General features: G+C 53.3%; 1 protein-coding gene across 10 annotated transcripts; it reads left to right on the forward strand.

Moving 5' to 3' along the window:
• The first annotated feature begins 615 nt into the window (after positions 1-615).
• Mdfi (MyoD family inhibitor) lies at positions 616-18,768 on the forward strand. 10 transcript variants are annotated; one of them, XM_052192757.1, is made up of 6 exons: positions 616-1,245; positions 2,044-2,104; positions 2,582-2,693; positions 10,228-10,407; positions 13,399-13,626; positions 17,957-18,768. In XM_052192757.1, exons 3-6 carry the CDS (start codon positions 2,639-2,641, stop codon positions 18,211-18,213), a joined length of 720 nt encoding a protein of 239 aa, XP_052048717.1. In that variant the 5' UTR covers positions 616-1,245; positions 2,044-2,104; positions 2,582-2,638; the 3' UTR covers positions 18,214-18,768. The 10 variants fall into 10 exon arrangements, with proteins under 10 accessions (XP_052048717.1, XP_052048720.1, XP_052048713.1 ...); XM_052192753.1 differs by having other exon boundaries at positions 620-1,245; positions 2,582-2,668; XM_052192760.1 differs by lacking the exon at positions 2,044-2,104.
• The last annotated feature ends 1,602 nt before the right edge of the window (positions 18,769-20,370 follow it).

Here is a 20,370-nt window from a genome sequence, read left to right on the forward strand (position 1 = left end):
ACACACCGATATAACTCATTATTTTTGTATGATAATCTAAGAATTAACAGTACTGGTAATAGTGGGGCCTAGTGATATACTTCTTTAACCCCAGCCCCTGGGAGGCAAAGGAAGTGTTTGAGGGTAGCCTGATCTACATAGTGTGTTCCAGGCCAGCCATGGCAACATAGTGAGACCCTGTCTCAAAAATAATTTAAGAAGAAGAAACAACTCAATGAAGTGAGGCATAATGGTGACCACCTGTAATCCCAGTATCTAGGGTGCCGGGCCAGAGGAGCAGGAGTTTCAGGCCAGCTTGTTGACACAATGAGAGGAGATTCTGTCTCACCTTGATCCCTCCTTAATAAAATGCTTTTTATTCAAATACTAGTTAGCATACCAAAAAGCTCATGGTGGGGAAATAGCTCAGTTGGAAGACTGATGCCGCAGACAGGAACCCCATCTCTAGAGCCCCTCAAACCGGATGTGGTGCCCAGTAGTCAGAGAGCAGAAGGTCATCACACAGGAGTTTGTGACCACACCAGACAGCATGTTGTCTCAACAACAGGAAGTCCCTGCACCTCCTGTACCCTTGTGATACTTGGTACGGTATCAAGATACTTAGTAGTAGTGGCCCTCAAATCCTGCTGTCCAGTCCACTAGTTCTTCTGATTGCGGTGTCCTCAAAGGGGGCACATCTGTGTAACTAGCGTGCATAAGGTAAAGGTGTTTGTGTGGCTACACAGATGCATACACTGCTACATAGACTTCTGACGGAGTGGGGCGCTTTGACATCCCTTGGACGAACTAGAAACAATGAGGCTCAAGAATTTCCTTAAAGGGACCCTGATCTGAAACAGAACTTAAAAGGTGGGGCGCTGAAGTTAAGGAGAGACTCGGGAGCTGCTTTTAAAGGCAGGTGAGGCCTGGCCTACCGGCTCAGGTAAGCAGGGAAGAATGCAGCAGCGGCCAAACCCTCCCGCGGGCGCGTCGCAGTGACTCAGCCGCTACCAGGAAGGAGGAGTGCTCCCAAACTCTGCGACGCCTCCAGACAGCAGCCCGATCTCCGAGGCTCTGGGGCACCAAGTCCCCCGCAGCGAGCATCTAGACGGCCAGGGCGGGACCCCACTCCCGCCCCGCTTTCCTCCCAGCGCAGCCACCCCTGCCCATCCCCGGGACGTGGCCGAGGACGGCGAGAGAGCTGCGGGCGCCGTGGGGGCCACGCGGGTCCCGGCCCCGACGGCGCCCATAAGACCTACAAGAGCTGTAAGTAGTGACTTCGAGGACTGGGAGGCGACCGTGGGGGAGCTCCGTCCTTGGCGTCCCAGCTTTCCTCCCGGTTGTAACGCGGGCTGAGAAGACGTGTCGTGGCGCCACCGCCGCCTCCCTAATTAGCCCTGGTGGTTGGATGCAGACGCCTGGTTTGGAGGCAGCTCAGGTCCAGTGTGAGTCCCAGAGGGACTTCCTACCTGAGGATCACCTCCATGGGCCTGCCTAACCCCACCTGGTTACCTACAAGCTTTCAGAATCGGCTCCTGGAGTCACTCAGAGGGTCTCCGAACCCACTGACCCCCCACTTCTTGGTGACAGTTCCTTCGCATAGCTTACAATTCCAGCCGGACCAACAGACTGGCCTCCCCTCAATCCCTCTACACTCACCGTCGTGGGAGAAAGTTGGGGTGCCAGCCTGGAGCCCAGAGAGGGGATGGACAGTACTTCTAAAACGAATTCCCATGTCCAACCGGCACTGGCGGGGGTGGCAGGCCTTGGGGATGTTTTTGACTGCTGTGGGACCGGGGAGGTTGATGAGACATTACCCCGGCTTCCCGGAGGGCCAGTTTCTAAAGGGCTGAGCCCCAAACTCCAGGCACCCAGCTCCGAAGTGGAAATCCAGGGCAGGAACAAAGGGCGCCCAAAGAACTACATTACTCTGATCTTTGGGACGACGCGATTTGAGGGCTACTACTATTCAGACCATTGTCCCAGGGTGATTGTGACTTCTTTCTTTCTTTCTTTTTTTTTTTTTTTTTTTTTTTTTTTGATATTCTGGAAACTTTGGCAAAGTTTAAGACCGAAGGAAAACATGCGGCCCCTTGTGCAACCGGCGAGGTTCTCCCGGCCCTGGGTAGGCGGAGATCTGGGGAGACTGGAGATCCTGGCTCTGAGCGAGGGGAGGAAACCAGACGAGCTGGCTTCCTGTGGGGGCTCAGGCCTCGGACGCCCCGCGGACAGACGTGTCCTGCCCTGGCAGCCCCGAGTCCCGCACGGGGGAGGGGACGCCTGAGGGGGGCTGAGACAGCGAGGAGGGGGCGGGGACGGGGTGGGCCAGGGAAGAGGGGAGGAGCGAGGGGGCTGGAGCGAGAGAAGGAAGAAGGAAGGGGCGATCGGTGGGTGCGAGCTGGCGCCGGAATGGGAGCCAAGAGCGAGTGAGCGGGGAGGGGGCGCGGGCGACACCCGGGTGTCGCATGGCGGGGTCCACGAGGTGACCTGCCTAGGCCAGCAGCGCGCAGCTTGCACGAGTATGTGCTAGGGCAACCCACTCCGGTTCCCCACGCACACGCGAGGGAGGCCTGCCCCGCCCGCTGAGCGCTGTTTTCTCCAGGTCCCAGGCCGATGTCCCAGGTGAGCGGTCAGTGCCCTTCTCGCTGCGACCCGCCTCATGGAGTCCCCAGCGCTGCCCTGGACCCAGGTAGGAGCGGGAATGGAACTCGAAGGTAGACCAGAGTGGTGTAGAAGGCTGAAAGAAGTTCTGGGGGTGGGGTTGTTGGTTCTCTTGGAGACATACAGGCGGATGGCCCCCAGGAGCTGGATGGGGTGGGGGTGGAAAGTCTCAGTATTGAGGACCAGATTCAAGGGGAGAAGAGGGGAGTAGAGGGCTAGGGTGAGGAGGCAGGGCCCCGAGCAGGCGGCCATAGCTGTATAGAGTTGGCTCCAACTCCCCCTAGTCCCAGACACACACACACACACACACACACACACACACACACACACACACTCCGTGATGTCTGCCCGTAATATTGGGACTTGTGGCCGAAGCATTTCTGCCCGGTGTGTAAATATTTATGAGGGCCTTAGGCGGGGTGTGTGGCGCAGGGGGGTAGGGGCTGGGCGGTGGGGGGGCGGTGTCTGAGTCTCTCTTCTTCCCTTCCCCCAAACTAAGCAGAATGCAGCTCGAGCGCTCTTTGAAAACTTTTGTCTCAGCAACTAGTGGTTAGGAACCTGGCCTCTTCCCTCCTTCTTGCTAGCTGAAGTTCCTCCGGCCAGTCCCTACCCTGCGTGGCACAGGCACACACACACACACACACACACACACACACACACACACACTATCTACCACGTAGTAAAATGCCCCCTCCCCCACTTCAGAGGCTAAACTACCCTGATAGCCCCAGGAGCTACAGACTAAGGAAGGGTGTGTGGCTCCCTGGGGGGAACCTGCCAATCAGCTTTCCAGTCCCTGGTCATCATCACAGTTTAGAGTTTTCTCTGAGGCCAGGGTCGTTCAGAGTCAGAGTGGGCAGGGCGCAGAAGTGTAGGCCCAGAGTTCCTGACTTAAACCCCTATTTTGGCTCAGTCAGAAGCCCTGTCTTCCTCCACCCAACCCAACCTCTCCTTTCCCCAACACTGTCTCAGTAATGAAAATCCAAGCCCATCCTGGACCTCCAATTCCCATCATGGCCTTGGACAAGTCCTTTCTCCTTCTCTGGCCTGGGTCTCCACCCCACCTCTTGCCCCTACCCCCTGCCCTGGCCACGGAAGCTTGTTTGGATGTTTGTTTGTTTGAGGGATGGTCTCAGCTCCTTGTCTACCTGGTCTGGCCTCCCCCAACTGTAGAGATGGAGGGTCTCCCAAAACTGAGTGATGTCTGGCCAATGGAGACTAGTGTGTCTGTGTTCTGTCTTCACCAGCCCTAAGTCCCCATTCTGGTAGAGCCCTTGAGTCAAGACTTAGAATTCTAGGGGTACCCTCCTCCAAGGGCCTGGCTCCTTTGGCTTGGAAGGACAAGTGGGGAGGGAGCGGGGGGTTTTGGAGGCCTTTGTGTCTGGGATGTCTCTCTCTGTCTCTCTGTCTCTGTCTCTCTCTCTCTCTCTCTCTCACACACACACACACACACACACACACACACACACACACACACACACACGCTTCCCTGCTTGCTTCCCTTATTCCTTATTCGTTTCTCTCCGAGCTCTCCTGTGATGTCTCCTTCCAAGAGCCAAGAGCCCCTCCTTTCTCTGACCTGCTCTCCACCCAGTGGCAGAGTTGGGGAGCAAACTGTGCTCCAGACAGGCTGCAGGAGTCCATGGGGGAGCTGCTGGGAAGGCGTGGTCCTGGCCTGTAATTTGAGGCCCCCAGTGTTCCAGCAAGCCCCCTCCCCAGCCTGAACTGGGCCGGACAATGCGGCTTTTATAACCCTTGTCCTGGTCTGTTCTGCCTGCTTCCCAGGAAGCCCAAACCGCAGGAGACTCAGCCAAAACCCCACAGACGCCTGACTTTGAGACCAGAATCCCCCTTGCTCCTTGTGAGCCCACAGAACAGGGAGGCCATTACCCTGTCCCCCAGAGTAGAAGCGGCTGGCACAATAGCCAGGGAGTGACAAATGGCCTCCTCTAGGCATCTAAGACACAGACCGGGCACAAGCGGACTCAGAAACCTCTGCTTGGGGCAGGTGGTCGGGCACTGAGACTCTGCCGCCCCCACTGGCCTCTACCTTACCCAATCCTGAGCCCCAAGAGCCTGGCTCCCTAACCCAGCACTGGAAAGTTATATTTCTATCCACGGGTCTAAATTCAATTTCCTGGGAATTGAAACCCCTGGACCTAAAACATCTGGATTGAGCCTAAGCGGCCGCTCAGACCTTCTCCAGTCCTCCGCTCAGTGACTGGGTCTGTGACTAGGAATCCACACTTGTGAAATGGACATCAGAAGAGTCCACCTTCCCCAGTCTCCTTAGGGTTCAAAGCCAGATGCCACCCCTAATCCTTGATATGGCCCATCTTTCTCCTTTCCCTAACGTGGGGTATTCCGAGTGCCAACACTCAGCCACAGAGGTACAGGGGTAAATCCTGACCTCCAAAAGGGAAGGGGATGGCCAAGGGCCCAGTCTGCAGAAGCCAGTGCTTCGTTGCCAAGCTGTTGGTATAACGTGGCTATTTGGACAAAGGACTGATGTCGCGGGGGTCAGAGAAGGCTTTCTGGAGAAAGAACTGATATTGTGGCTAGACCAGGAAGGATGGCGGCAGTGTGTTCACGAGGAACTATATCTGCTTAGGGAGTTCGGTCAGAAGCTGCTGCGACAGCCCAGGGGTGTGGATGAGCTAGTCGGCCTGGAACACAAGACCTTTGTACATTCACTGAAGAGTGTGACCAGAGGCTTTGAATGTCTGGTCAGGCAGACAGTGAAATGTGGGTTTCCAGACATTCTCTGGCCAGAAGTCCAGATCTTCTCTCTCTAGAGATAGTCATAGCCCAAAGGGCAGGGAGCTCACTCAGATGCACTGTCTGCAAAGGCAATGCTGGGGCCTGGACCTGGAACCCCAGAACAGGACCTGGCAGGGCTCAAAGTGAACCCATCCCACCTGGAAGAGGTTCTCCTCTTTCTTCCTGGTCAGGAACCACCCCTACCCCCAACCTGATGGATAACAGGCCGAGGGAATTCACGAGGTAGGTCCCTGCCGCTGCTGTGAGTCTCCCTGCCTTTCCTGTGCAGTGTGGAAATTTAAATATGTAACTTCTGCTCCTTTCTAGAGTTCTGATGTGCAGATCAGAACCTTAACCCATGGTAGGGATGAGCATGTGTCAGCATGAATCCTACCTGGATTTCACCGGAGGTGCAGGACACTAGCGCGTTTGAGGTCACTGTGTACATTAAAGAATGATGTCGTTCTGGTCAGGCATGAGGGAGATGTACTACCAGGTGACCAAATGGCACCTGCTAGGACTCCAGCTGCGGACATCAGCGCCTCTCTATCCAGTGGGTCCTTTGAGCATGCCTTTCCCAACTACACGGTTCCTTCACCCTCTCTTATACTCACACATCAGGAGATTCTCTCAGAGACTCTCTTTTCCATGGCCAGACAGCGGAGTCTTTTGGCCATAGAAAGGAAACTGGGCTCTTTAGCCTCCTTGATCTGTGAGTCCTCCGCCCACCTGTGGCCCTTCCGTCTCACTCATCCCAGAAGTGCTATTCCCAGCCAATGGCTTGGGGTCCAGACCCCGTGGGGTAGCAGCGTCTGTGGAGCGGGTGGGTCTTCCTGACTCTGCCTTTTCCTTCCAGTAGTGCAGGCCTCACTCTGTGCACATAGTCTGTTCCCCTCTTCTACCTGCAGCCATGGCCTTCCTAGCGTCAGGTCCGCCCCTCTGTGTCGAGGCCGAACTACTGGACTTGGTCCTAGAAAGTCAAATTTCCTACAATGTCAGCATCCTTGGGCTATGGTCTGGTCTCTCTAGAACTTTTTCGTTTCTTCTAGATTCAAGGTCACCAGCCATGTAGATGATAATTGTTAGGAGAGACACTTGAATGAATGGGACATCATGGTGGGAATGAATGCCCGTCTCCTTAAACTTTCCTCTTCCTCTTCTCTCCTTCCCCTCCCTCCCCCTCAAGCTCTAAGAACCAAAGAACAGGAATCTTGACTCTATTGGGACTGTACACTTTGACAATCTCTGGAAAAAGCCTGGGAAGCCAAGGGCTTTTGATGGACAGCCGCTGTTCCAAGCACCACCCTCAGAGTGCCGAGTGCTATGAGCTTCCTCTTGCCCGTCAAACTGGAGGTCCCCGAACCCAGCGATGCTCTGGGACTAAGCTATAGCTGATCTTGGCTACTTTGTGGGTTCTTCTTTTTCCCACCCTTCCCCCTGCCCCAGTTTCAACCCCCTGACACTAGACAGGAGAGAAACAGGATAGAGGAGAGAGAGGAATTAGGAAAAATCCCTGAATTAAGTTTCTTTCCTTTTGTTTCTTCTTTGACCTGAATAACCAGCAAGCACTGACGCTTCCTCTTGGGGTCCTTGAATGTATGTGCCCTCTGGAGACTTCCCACAACTCCAGATATCACCTGCAGCTGGCAAAACCATGGTTCTGCTGTGGACAGTCCATAGCCACCCCATGTCCCACACCTGGGGTTAAAATGAAAGCACATTCTTAGAAGATTTCTGTGTTGTTGTTTTTGCTATTGTTGTTATTGTTGTTTTAAAGAAACCAAATTCCAGAGTTCTTCAGAAGGGCACTACACTCGGGATTTCCCCTTCTCCAGGGAACAAACCTCCTGGCATGTATATGTGCACACACATGCATACATACCCCGACATATAGACACATACGCCTACATACACACACTCCTTTACCCCTACACACACCTACCCACACACACCTAAATACACAAACACCTATATGCACACACACACACACACACACATCCTTACATATATGTATATATATGTGTACATATACACACAACTACATATACACAAACTTACATGTATACATACCTACACACATGGGGTGAGGAGATGCTTTTTAAAAAAATTTTTTTAAAGACTTGGTCTTATGAGGCCCAGACTGGCCTTGAACTTGCTATGTAGCCAAGGCTGGTATTTAACTGTGATCCTCCTGCCTCACCCCCCAATTGCTAGGATTATAGGTAAGTAATACCACACCCCACTGGCATCCTTAAATGCTAACATTATAACAAGTTCTCTGATTGCTGAACCACACCCCAGCCCTCTTCCTCATCAACCCTTGTAAATATCCCTGCCAGTGTTTAGTTTAGTTTACTCTATTTTATTTTGAGATGGGTCTCGCTACGTAGCTCAGTCTAGACCTGCAACTCTCATAGCCTCCTAGGTGCTAGGCCTACAGATCTACCCCATCACACCCAGCAGCCCACAGACACTCGTTTGTTGTTTGTTTTCCTTTTGAGAGTGTCTCATTCTGTGACCCAGGCTGACCTGGAATTCATGGGCAGAGCTTCTGCCTGAACCTCTCCAGAGCTGGGATGACAGATGTGAGCCACCATGACCAGGCCTAGCCAGCCTGCCTCTCAGTGTATATGACAGCCACTTGCACGACAGCAGGCAGCTCCTTTGGCAGTAGCCTGGTTTTCCTCATTCTGGTACACCCGGTGCTTGGCTAGGTTAGGCATCTTTTAGGTTAGGTACTTTACTGATAAGTGCTGGAGGGGAGAAGGGAAGGAAGGAGAAGGCGAGGTTAGCGGGGTAAGTGGGTAACTGCCGGCAAATGGCCTCTCTGCTGTGCATCTGGGTATTCGTGCCGCCTTCCCACACAAGGTAACTCAAATTTTGTAACAAACCACGTGTGGTGGTGGTTCATGCGTGTAATCCCAGCACTCAGGAGGCCAAGGGAAGATTGCCCATTATGTTAAAAACCAGCCTGGGCTACAGAGTGAGACCTTACCTGCCGAAGGCACTCAGGTGGGGAGGGATGGAGATGGGAGCTGATGCCCTCTTCTGATCTCCGTGGGCAATGGTGCTCATGTGCACAAACCTACATGTGTGTGCACACACACACACATATACATACAGACACACAATTAAAAATAAGACTAAGCTTTTTAAAAAAAAATTCTTTATTTTATGTCTATGAGTGCCCTGTCTTCATACACACCAGAGGAGGGCATTGGATCCCATTACAGAGGGTTGTGAGTCACCATGTAGTTGCTGGGAATTGAACCCAGGGCCTCTGGAAGAGCAGCCAGTGCTCTTAACCACTGAGCCATCTCTCTAGCTCTGAGATAAAGCTTTTTTTAAATTATGGAACTTACTCTTCCTTGGGTCTTTTCCATGACACTGTGTGGGAGAGTCAGGATGCCAGCCCAGGGCCTGGGCCCACGGAGAGATGTTTCCAAGGGCCAGGGGATGGTGTCTGGGACTAGCAGGCTTTTCTTCCTAGAATTTGGACCTAAGTGCCTAGTTGTGTTCTTTAGGCCAGCTCAGTGTCCGACTTCCATCGTGGTAGGGATTCCACCTAGCAGACAGCATGGCATGTCTTTGGCTGTCAGCTCTGCCTGTCTGTTGTCCCCTATTTCAGCCCCGTGACTTGCCAAGAGACATTTAACTTTTGCTTCCTTAATCCAGGTTGAGGGGGCCTCTTACCTTTGAGCCTCACTCCCGTTTCCTTCCACCTTCCTACCCACATCTTTGTAACCTGCCTCCCCACAGCCCTGCCGTTTAACGTCTGCTTCTCTCAGAGTTTCTTGCTTCTGTTTCTTCTTTCTTCCAGCATGGGAAGTATGAGGGGAGACACAGGTAGAAGGAACATGCCCTGAAACCACCGCCATCTCACTGCAAAGCACAGCCTGGGGTCTGCTAAGAGGCAACTGTACCCCCAAATTGTCATAGCTTGGGTCCTGTGACCCCCTGGCTTTAGCCCCAGATCTCCCCAAACCCAGACAACAAGACTGAAGGCTCTCAGACACCTCCCATCCCCTGTGCTTTCCTGGGAGCCCGAGGGGCCCAATCCTGTTGCCAGGGGAGCTGTGGTCTGTAGGTGGCTTCATTCCCCCATCCATCCCGCCCACCCTGCCCAGAGCCATTCTAATTACAAGGGCCTGTGGTTCACCTCTTCCCAGTGCCCCTGGCTGCCTCCCGGCCTCTCTTCCTGCCTGGGCCCCTCCCGGCTCCTCACCCCCAGGTTGCTCTCTCATTTCTCTCCCATGCCAGCATCCCCTCTCTGACCCAGTTTCTCCACATCTGCCTTCTTCCTGTCTCATAGCAGTTCCCTGCTTGGGTCCGCCCAGGCCCTGACTATCTAGGCTTTGTCTTTCTCCTTCATAGCTGACTTTCCTGTTCACCCCAGACTGCCTGTCACCAGATCTCAGCTGCTCGGCCTTCTCCACCCAGTCTCCCACCGTCTGCCACCCAGTGCCTGTCAGTCTCCACGGCTGAGGCTTCAGCTACAGTATTGAGCAGCTCGTCCATTTTTCTCTACACTGTGCGCCTCTTCTTTCCCTACATCTCTTTATACCACAGGCCCCTTCTCCTGATGCCACATGTATGTATTCACCCATGGACAAATGCATGCCCACATGCTCTTGCACATGTATGAGTTATGATTTGGGAACTTCCAATTTGGAAGTCAAACACCACAGCCAGATGGGGTGATAGCGGGGTGATCGTGAAGGGACCAGAAGTGAGGGCTCATTGGGTGCTCTGGGCTGTCGGTCAGACCTGGGCCTGGGCACACAGGACACCAGGAAAACAATCTTTGATCATCTGCTTTTTCCCTAGCCCAGACCATGTCCCTCCTCCCTGGGCTGGAGGTAGCCAGATCCACTCACCCTGCAGAGGCATCGTCTGAGGAGGGCTCCCTGGAGGAGGCGGCACCCTCCATGCCCCAAGACAGTGGTCTTGGGGCTCACCAGGCTCTGAACAGCACTGACCTCGATGTCCCCACCGAAGCTGTGACGTGTGAGTCCCAGGGGTTTGTGGTGGGAAATCCAACCCAGATCTGCTGTCAGAAGTACAGTCTTTGCACTGGGTGCTGACGCAGGCAGGGGAGTGTCACGGAGGTGGTCCTGTGGGCCATGTGACATCATCAGGTCTCTACCTCTCTGCCCTGGAAGGGGCCAGGCTTAAGGTTGTAGGGCAAGAGGCACCTTTGTCTCTCAGAGAGAGAACTGGTTTGCTGGGCGGGGCCAGGCGCTGGACCGCAGTACAGTATATCCTTTAGGGCAGGACCAGGGTGCAAAGGAAAGAGGAAAGTTCCCAGCTGGGGAGAAAGGAGCCACAGTCCATCTTCTTTACCAAGCCTGGTTGGAGATCCCCTGGCCCTGAGAGCCAAACAAGGGGTTGACGGGATCACTTTGTAATACCCAGCTGCCGCCTTCTATGATAGTACCTGAAAGTGAATTTTCTGTCTCTGAATGAGCTTGAGTGCTTTCCTAGAGAGTCATCGCTGTAGCTCTTAGCAAGCCCATTCTACAGATGAGGAAACTGAGGCACAGACCTAGACCAGAGCAGGACACAAGCCTGGTACTCAAGTCTGCTGGCCCCATGCCACTGTGCTCTCCTGCCTTGTTGGCATAAACAATGTGCCTCCTAGATCTCTAGCCAGGGAATCGGGGCTAAGTGTGGAAGTAGGGTTCTTGACTCTTGGGAGAGCAATGTCCTCAGCCTCCTGCACACACACACACATGCACACACACACACACAAATTGAGAAAAAAAGGTCACAGCTATAGCCACAGGGAGGGCGTCCCAGGTGGGAGTGGGACAGACACCCCTGTGTCTATAGCCTTGAGTGTTTGCTCTGTGACTCAACACCACCCCCACCCCCTTGGCTACCCCACAGCCAAGGCCACAGGCGAGCTTTGTGTCTGCAGTACCTCCCAGGGCCCTGGGCTCACCACACATTCCCTCCCTCTGGCCACTGTACCCATGTTTAGACAGCAGGGCAAGAGACAGTGGAGCTGGCCAAAGGCTCAGCCCAGTCATCTGTGTGGAGCCAGGATGATTCAGGCCTGGCCACTCGAGGCTGTGCTCCTGTTTACCAGGTGCAGGCCCCAGCCATGCCTGCCTGCTCCACACTTGTCCCTGGTGTGTCACCTCTGCTTCCCACCTTGTCACTGGTGTTGCCCTGCTAGACTCCAGGCCTCCTCCCTCCACTTCCTAGCTGTGGAGTCTTTCAAACTCTACCAGCTGGTCCTCAAGGTTTTTCATCGGAGAAATAGACCAATAATAGATTGCTTGTGACGTTTAAAGACGATATTATGTGTAAGTATCTTAGCACACCACCCTGCCCCGAATACCTACTCAAAACATGTTAACTAGCTCGCTACTGCTTATAAGAAGTGATTACATAGGGGCTGGAGGGATGGCTCAGTGGTTAAGAGCACTGACTGCTCTTCCAGAGGACTCGGTTTAAATCCCAGAACCCACATCGAAGCTCACACTTGTCTGTAATTCCAAGATCTGACACCCTCACACAGACATCATACATGCAGGCAAAACACTAATGCACATAAAATAAAAATAATAAACAAACAAACAAACAAATAAACAAATAAATAAATAAATAAATTTATTTTAAAGTGATGATGTGAGTGTAAAAGATTATTTCCTAGCCCTTCAGTCCCCAGCCTTTGCCTCCTCTCTGTCCTGAATCCAGTTCAAAATCTCAAATTAGTTCCGCTGATGAGATTTGCTAGTTCTGTGGCCTTGGGAAACATACTGTCCCTCTCTAGAACTCTGTTTCTTATCAGTGAAAAAAAGATAGTGACCCAGGCGTGGTGGTCTACACCAGTCATCCCAGCACCTGAGAAGTGGAGGCAGGAGGATGAGGGACTTGAATAGGATCTCTGTTGGCTGCAGAGCCTGTTTGAGTCTCACTTTGGCTGCAAAAGATCCAAGGAGTTGGGAGGGATAAAGAAAGTTTTATAAAGTGGGTCCCATGAGAAGACAGTTAGCAAGTGCTGGGGAAGTGACGCAGCGTCCAGCCCCCTGTCTCTCCCGAGCACGCGAGGCCTCCTGGGAAATTTAAATCCACAAGGCAGTCTAGAAAAGTCAGGCCTCCTCTAGGACTCAGCTAAGGGCTGGAAACGCCCTACGGTTGCAGGAGGCACTCAGCAGCTGGGGGTCCCATACCCCCACCTCGTGACCTCTTCTATCCCCATACCAGCAGAACACACACATACCCTCACCTCTGAGACTAGTGCGGAACCACTCAATCGAGCGTCCTTTGAATGAGATATACAAAGGAGCAGAGGATTTGGGGGAACCCGAAGGCTCAGCTTCTGCTTCCTAAAATTGGTTGCTTAGGCTGGGAGGGTAACTGACCTTCCTGGAGGTCTGTCACCTACCAGCCCCCACCCATCCCCCCATCACCAAGACACGGGAGTCGCTCCACACTGTCAGCCCACAGGGCCGGGTGGGACTCTGCCGGGCTGAAGACAAGAAGTAGAAAAATAAGGGGCTGCTGTGAGGGGCCAAGAATGCATCTCCAAACAGATGTTCCCAATAAGTCACCCACAGCACCAAGGGCGAAAACAGCTGGAGCTTTGGCAGAAGCCAAGATGAAGGTTAACCGCTTCGCTGCCGTCTTAAGCAGCCCCAGCCAACTGTGTCTCCCCTCCACTGTAGCCCAAGTCCCAGAGCCTAAAATAAGAGATTTTTTGGTGGGTAAGAAAGTGGGGTTTCCCCACCGCTGTGTACCTCTAGTTTTGGGTTTTGTTTTTCTGGAATGAGTACTGTGATAGAAGTTAAGAGCTGAGCCTTTGTCTGCCACTGTCCCACAGTGTCGCTGTGGCCTAGTCATCTCTGCTTTCTGGGCCTCAGTTTCTCCATGTAAAGAAGACAGATCTGCCTGCGCCGCCCTGAGATGCATCTAGGAATGAAGTAGGCAGGATTCAACCAGGTCACTAGAGGATGACCCACTTTCCTCATCGCCTCTTCATCTCTCCAGGCCAGCCTCAAGGGAACCCCCAAGGCTGCACCCCACTACTGCCAAATGGCTCCGGCCACGACCACCTCTCAGAACCGGGCAGTGCCGGGCGTGCGGGGAACGGTGCTCTGGGCGTGCCCAAGGCCCACCGGAAGTTGCAGACGCATCCATCTCTGGGCAGCCAAGCCGGAAGGAAGAGCAAAGGTAGCACTCGGTCAGGCTCACAGGTCCCCCTCCAGGCACAGGAAGGTAAGGCCCCTGCCGTCTGTCCGTCCGCATCCACAGACAGGCAGCATCACCAAGTTGCTGCTTAAGAAACTGACAAATGGGACTGGAGGGAGGGCTCTGCGGTTAAGAGCACTGGCTGCTCTTTCAGAGGTCCTGAGTTCAATTCCCTGCAACCACATGTGGCTCACAGCTATCTGTAATGGGATCTGACGCCCTCTGCTGGGTTTCTGAAGATAACAACAGTGTACTTGTATACATAAAATAAATAAATAAATCTGAGGCTGGAGGATCAAGGCCTTCTTCGGCTACATAACAAGACCCTGTCTCAAGCAATAACAAGAAACCAGGTGTGGTGGCACACACTGCTATAATGGCAGCACTCAGGAGGCTCGGGCAGGATTACCACGACCCTGGTACCTATGGGAAAAGAGCACAAACTCTAATAAGTTGTCCTCTGATCTCCACATGTGTGTGGGAACGTGTGGGACGGTGTCTTAGCGGTTCAATAGCTGCAACAAAAACACCGTCACTGAAAAGCAAGCTAGGGAAGAAAGGGTTTATTTGGCCTCCAGATCACAGTCCATCATGAAAGGAAGTCAGGACAGGAACCCCAGCAGGGCAGTCCCGGAGGCGGGAGCTGACGCAGACCATGGAGGAGGAGTGCTGCTTCCTGGCCTCCTCCTCTGGACTTGCTCAGCCTGCGTTTTTATAGAACCCAAGACCACCAGCCCAGGGATGGCCCCACCCACCATGGGTGGGACCCTTCCCCAGTCATCACTAATTAAGAAAATGCCTTAGAGCTGGAGCTTGCGGAGGCATTTCCCCAACTGAGGCTCCTTCCTCTCTGCTGACTCTGGCTTGTGTCAAATTGACACACAAAGCCAGGCAGTACATGTGTATGGAAAGGTAGGCCTCCAGCCTCCAGTGAGTCACCCATGCGACCATGAGGGGAAAAAACCCGCTAGAGGCGAAGCAGAAGCTAAGGTGAAAGGTAATGGAGGACTCCGTGCGAGCGCCTGGACACCTTGGTCCTTGCTGTCCCGTTAGACTTAGGAAACCTTGCAAAGTGTGTCTTTGCGGATCCAGCGTAAGCTACCTTATTTCCAGAATCCGAAAATTTCCACAACAGGGTTGTGGGGCAGGTGCTTAACATGTGATGGCTTTCTAGCCCCAGAACCAAAAAAAGAGAGTTTTGGAGTGTTGGACATCCTAAAGTTTAATCAAAGTGACAAGAGAGAAGAGAATGGTGGGGGGGGGGGGGGAGTGAAGGGGGGAAGAGGAAGTGGGGAGGTGGGAGTAGTGGAGAGGGGAGAGGGGAAAGGGAAGTAGGGGTGGGGAGGGGTGGTGGGGAGAGGAAGTAGGGATGGCGAGGGGTGAAGGGGTAAGGGGTAGTGGGGGAAGAGGGAATGGGGGTAGGGTCGCGGGGTGTGGTGGGGAGTGGGGAGGTGTGTGTTGGGGGTGATGCAGGGGGGAGTGGTAGGGACAAAGTGTAGGGAGGGAGGCCAGAAGTTCTTACATCCAACACCCAGCTGCTGGTCCAACAACACAGCCTCCTCCAGCTGCCCAGGTCTCCTGGTGCAGCCAAGAACCAATCCTATCTCAGGCCTGTTCATGTTGGGGACCCTGGCCCAGCCACCTGAGAGCAGGAGTCAGTGTGCCATTTGTGTTGTCATTGTTGTTGTTGATGTTTACTTATTTTATTTATGTGAATAAGAGTGTTTGCCTGCACATATGTGTGTGCACCATGTGTGTGCCTGTTACCTTCAGAGGCTGGAAGAGTGTGTCAGATCCCCTGGGACTGGAGTTACAAATGGTTGAGAGCCACCATGTGGGAGCTGGGAACTGAACTGAAAGGACTCAAACCCAGGTCCTCTGCAAGAAAAAGAAATACTTCTACCCACTGAGCCATGTCCATAGCACTTCTGCCCTGCCCCCACACCCTACACACACACACACACACACACACACACACACACAGCTGTGCATTTGTTAAGGCATTCTGAAACCTTCTCACCCCTGGGGGGCAGATTCTGCCAGCAGTATTGTATGACAGTCATTCACATAACTTGCCCTGGGGGTGGGGAAGTGGCTAGGTTAGGTGCTAGACCGCTTGTCTAGCATGTTCAAGGCCCTGGGTTCAAGTCCCAGTGGTGCATGAAAATAAATAATAATAACTCCTGTGCATTTGGACATTTGCTGTGGGCTGGGGACCTAGCCCAGGTCCTCCTTCAGCTCTCATGAAGAAGGCACACGAAGGCATCTGTGTGACAAGGGCAGGCACAGAGGCTGCATTAACACGGGAATACCCACACCAGCCCAGAAGGCTGAAGAGGGGCGGCAGAGCCTAGAGGGTGAGGTAGGGAACGAGAACATGGACGTGTCAGGTACAGGGTATGGTGGCATTTGGCAGGTAAACTGAGACTCCAGGCATGTAGAGAGTCTTGGAAGGCCTAATTAACTATGCCAACTATGTTGTGGGGTACAAAGACAGCCTACCTACACACATGGATGGTTTTGATGGACTGAGGGTTTTAAATACAGTAATGACTTACCGCATCTGCATTTGAGGAGAACTACTGTACCCATGCTGGGCGTAGATTGAAGGCCAGGCATCCACAGAGCATGCTGGAGAGTATTCATCAGCAAAGGGCAGTTTGTCTGAGGAGCGATAAGCGCCCTGTTCCCTGGCCTGGCCCTCAGCGGGGCTTTCTGCCCCGGACCCAGGTGAGAACTATAGCTCACCAATTCAGCTGAACATCTACCATGCTCACTCTGGGTAGCCCGAGCTGACCTCGGATTCTCTGTGTCGCCAACAATGATTTTGAACTCCCTTCCCTCTACCTATTATGAGCTAGGATTACAGGCATGCAGAACTACAACATATATACAGGGCTGGCGTAGAACTCGGGACTTTGTGCATGCACTGACTGAGCTGCATCCTGTTCTGGGGACTTGGAGCACATCTGAGAACATAACAGACCAAGGGCCTGGCTGGGTATAGTATGGGATGCCGATCGGCTAAAAGCCTGTGGCGTGGTGGGAGGTGATAGAGCTGGAAGACAGACACGTGCAGGCGAGTGGCATGTGCCAGGGTAAGGAGAGGCTTCACTTTCTACTGGGCAGGAGGAGTGGAGCCCAGGAAAGAATAACATTTGGAGAAATAAGGAGAAAGCGGAGTAAGAACATTCCAGGCAGAATGGCTCCTGTCTGGCCGAGGTTCAGTCAGTGTATACAGGACCAGATAGAAGGCGCCCAGGACCATTCAGGAACCGTGAGCCTGGGCCTGGGTCCTCTCTGGGCCTGAGGACCACCGGGAACCTGAGCATTTCCCTAATGGGGGCTGGGTCAGTGATGGCTCTGAGCAGAGCAGGATCTGATAGGTAGCCTCTCTTGGGATTTTTTTCAGCCTCTATTTTTAAAGGCTCCTTCCTGCCTGTGGGATAGATGACAAATTGGTAAGATATAGCCAAAGACGGAGTGTAGGGAGGTCAGTGTGTGAGGGATGTGCAGAATTCTGGATCATATATTCTTTATTTTTATTCTTTAGTTTAAAAAAAAAAGATTGATTTATTTATTTTATGTATATGAGCACATTGTCGCTTTCTTCAGACACACCACAAGAGGGCATCAGATCCCATTACAGATGGTTGTGAGCCACCATGCGGTTGCTGGGATTTGAACTCAGGACCTCTCAAAGAGCAGTCGGTGCTCTGAACCGCTGAGCCATCTCTCTAGCCCCGGGATTACATATTCTTATTTATTTGATTTGTTTTGTTTTTGAGATAGGCTTCATGTTCCCAATCTGACCTCAAACACATTCTGTAGCTAAGGATGGCCTCTTGCTTCTGCCTCCCGTACACTGGGATTACGTGTGTTTATAAGGCCCTGAAGATCCAACCCAGGGCTTCCCACGTGCTAGGCAATCCCTATATTAACTGAGTCATATCCCCAGCCCTTTGGATATATCTTTAAATGGCTAATCTCTGTGCCTCAGTTTCCTCCCCTGTAGAATGGGGCTAATTAATTAACAGTGCACATCATAGCGCTGTTACCGGAGGCTTAGACGAGTCTACACAACACTTACAGTCGTGCTTGGACCCTCTCTTCACCCACATGCCTGTTAAATATGTAAGCAGAGAGTGGCTGAGAGCAGGCTCCTGATGTAGACTGCCCAGGCTCCGTCCAGTCCCTACGGATTTGCTTGGCTGCTGTGCCTATAAAGAAATTGGGCATCCCCACCGGCCTCCTTTGCTTCTGGGGCACTGGGGACTAAGGGAGCTATGTGACAGTGCAGGCGCTCCGCAGCTCTGTTGGGCTCCCTCTCTCCAGCCTCTCACTCTCCTGCCCACAGATTGCTGCGTCCACTGCATACTGTCCTGTCTGTTCTGTGAGTTCCTGACGCTCTGCAACATCGTCCTGGACTGCGCGACCTGTGGCTCCTGCAGCTCTGAGGACTCCTGCCTCTGCTGCTGCTGCTGCGGGTCCGGCGAGTGTGCCGACTGTGACCTGCCCTGCGACCTGGACTGCGGCATCGTGGATGCCTGCTGCGAGTCAGCAGACTGCTTGGAGATATGCATGGAGTGCTGTGGACTGTGTTTCTCCTCCTGATGCCACAGGGTGGCCCCAGAGCTGACGCCCAAAGCTTGATGCCTCCCCTCTGACCCCGGGGGACCCCCTCAGAATCCCAACCCAGATGTGAGAAGGTGGGACACTCAGAGGGACCACCTCAGCCACGGAACAGGTCTGCTTTCAGACGCGTAGCCTGGTCCCCTCCACAGGGGACCAGGAACACGGCATCTAGAGCCTGGTAGGACAGATCCAGTTAGCTGCCACGACTCAGAACACTGTGAACGGTAGGGGAGGGGGCAGGAATGGGAGGCCCACGTCCTTCTCTACCTCTGCTCAAGGTGCCTGCCTCCCTCTGCGTACCCCAGCTTTGAGGACAGAAAATGTGAAAAGGCGCCTGCCCCGCCCATTGCCCCCCCACTCTCCTCCCCAGCTCATTAACTGGGCCCTCGTGGGGGCCTAACCCATATAGTGACCCAAGAGGATGGGGTTTAGGGTGGGGGTGAGTGGGGGGGGCCAATATGGAAAAGACTGGAAGGGGGTAGAGGGAGGGTCTGTACTATTCATTACTGTAAATAAAGATATCCGTTCAATCTCCATCTCTTTGGAACTCTTTACAAAGTCTATAGACATAAATGCGCAGAAGCAAACCCTTCCCTCTGGCCCCTGACAGCACCTCGTGTAGGGCAAGGTGGGCTGGAAGGTGAAACATTTGCCACCCAAGCATGAGGACCTGGCTTTGATGGAATCCGTATAAAAGCTGGATGCAGGAACCTGTGTCTGTCATTCGGGCGCTCCTTCAGCAAGATGAGAGGCAGACGGGAGAATCTCTGGAAGCGTGAAGGCCAGCTATCACACAGGAAACTGTCTCAAACAAGAGGAGAAGGCTAACCCTGAGGTTGTCCTGTGACCTGGGCGTCACATATGCAGACAGACACACACACACACACACACACACACACACACACACGGACACGAGCTCACACAGACATTCACACACACACAGGCACACACATGTGTGCATACACGCACACACCTGTGGGCAGGCCTGTGCTGCTATCTTGAGTCTCTCTTCTGCTTTCCTCTCTCTTCTGCAATGATAAGAAAGGGTAGACCCACTCCGCCACCGTTCCTGCTGCCCACCAGCTGGCAGCCAAGTCCAGCCAGGGAAGAGTTAACCTTGGCACAGGGTAATTAACAACAGATGTGTTCAGGCTTTGATTAATTAGTCTCCTGCCGACTGCAGCTTCTCCAGGCTTCCCTATGGAGTTGCTCTAAGGCACTGACTGACCCTGTGTCAGCTGCAGAGGGCTGTCTAGGAAGGGGTGGCTCCAGGCCTGCGCACCCTGACTTGTACCTGAGATTCTGGGGTCCAGGGGCAGATGTGGCCTGAACAAGGGTCATGGTCCATGGCTCGTGTCCTTTTCCCCAGTTGCCAGAGGCTGGGAAAGAAGGAAGCCGTGTCAGGACCACAGAAGCCTCAGAGGTCATGGGTCAAGTGACCCATTCAGGTAAAATGGGTATCACTGAGCAGCACTGGGGTGCACAGGCCCAGAGGGACCTGGATCAAGCCAGAGGGCAGGGAAGAGTCCAAGGGAAAGACTTGGCTGAGGAGGGCACCCGAAGGGCGGCTGGAGTGGTTTCTGGAGGGAGGGACACTCAGAAAAATGGCCAGTGGCAATTCAAATTCTCTTTAGGGGTGTTACAGAACCATGAGCTTCCTTACAGTAACTCAAGGTTGTGACAGACCCCAAAGGGGACCTCTGTCCCACTCCGCCCATGCCGCAGGACATGGTCTTACTTTGCCTACTTCCTAAATTTCTAATGTCACCCTAGAAACAGTTATTCCGATGTCTAAGGTTCAAGAGTCCAATCTGCATTTTCTGTGGTCTTGTTTGTTTTAAAACAGGTTCTCTCTGTGTAGCCCTGGCTGTCCGGGAACTCACGCTGTAGACCAGGCTGGCCTTGACCTCACAGAGATCTGCCTGCCAATGCCTCTCCAGTGTTGGGATTACAGGCGTGAGCCCGCATATACAGCTTCTTTCTGTTGTTGGCTTTTCAATAAAAAGTGTGAGGTAACTGGCAGACTGTTGTATTTTGGTCTCAGTAACACGGCAGGGCTGAGGCAGAGCCACCCGTTGGTCCTGTGGTCGGCCAGCCCCCAGTTGGGTGATTTGCCATATCGTATCCATTACATTG

Source organism: Apodemus sylvaticus, chromosome 9 (genome assembly GCF_947179515.1).
Source record: "Apodemus sylvaticus chromosome 9, mApoSyl1.1, whole genome shotgun sequence".
NCBI classification, from domain to species: domain Eukaryota; kingdom Metazoa; phylum Chordata; class Mammalia; order Rodentia; family Muridae; genus Apodemus; species Apodemus sylvaticus.

Excerpts from the sequence above, each read along its gene's own strand:
- Mdfi (XM_052192753.1), top strand. The coding sequence starts at position 2,593 with ATGTCCCAGGTGAGCGGTCAGTGCCCTTCTCGCTGCGACCCGCCTCAT. Across the intron at positions 2,669-10,227 it reads CAGCGCTGCCCTGGACCCAG|CCCAGACCATGTCCCTCCTC; the intron begins GTAGGAGCGGGA and ends CTTTTTCCCTAG. Across the intron at positions 10,408-13,398 it reads CCCCACCGAAGCTGTGACGT|GCCAGCCTCAAGGGAACCCC; the intron begins GTGAGTCCCAGG and ends TCATCTCTCCAG.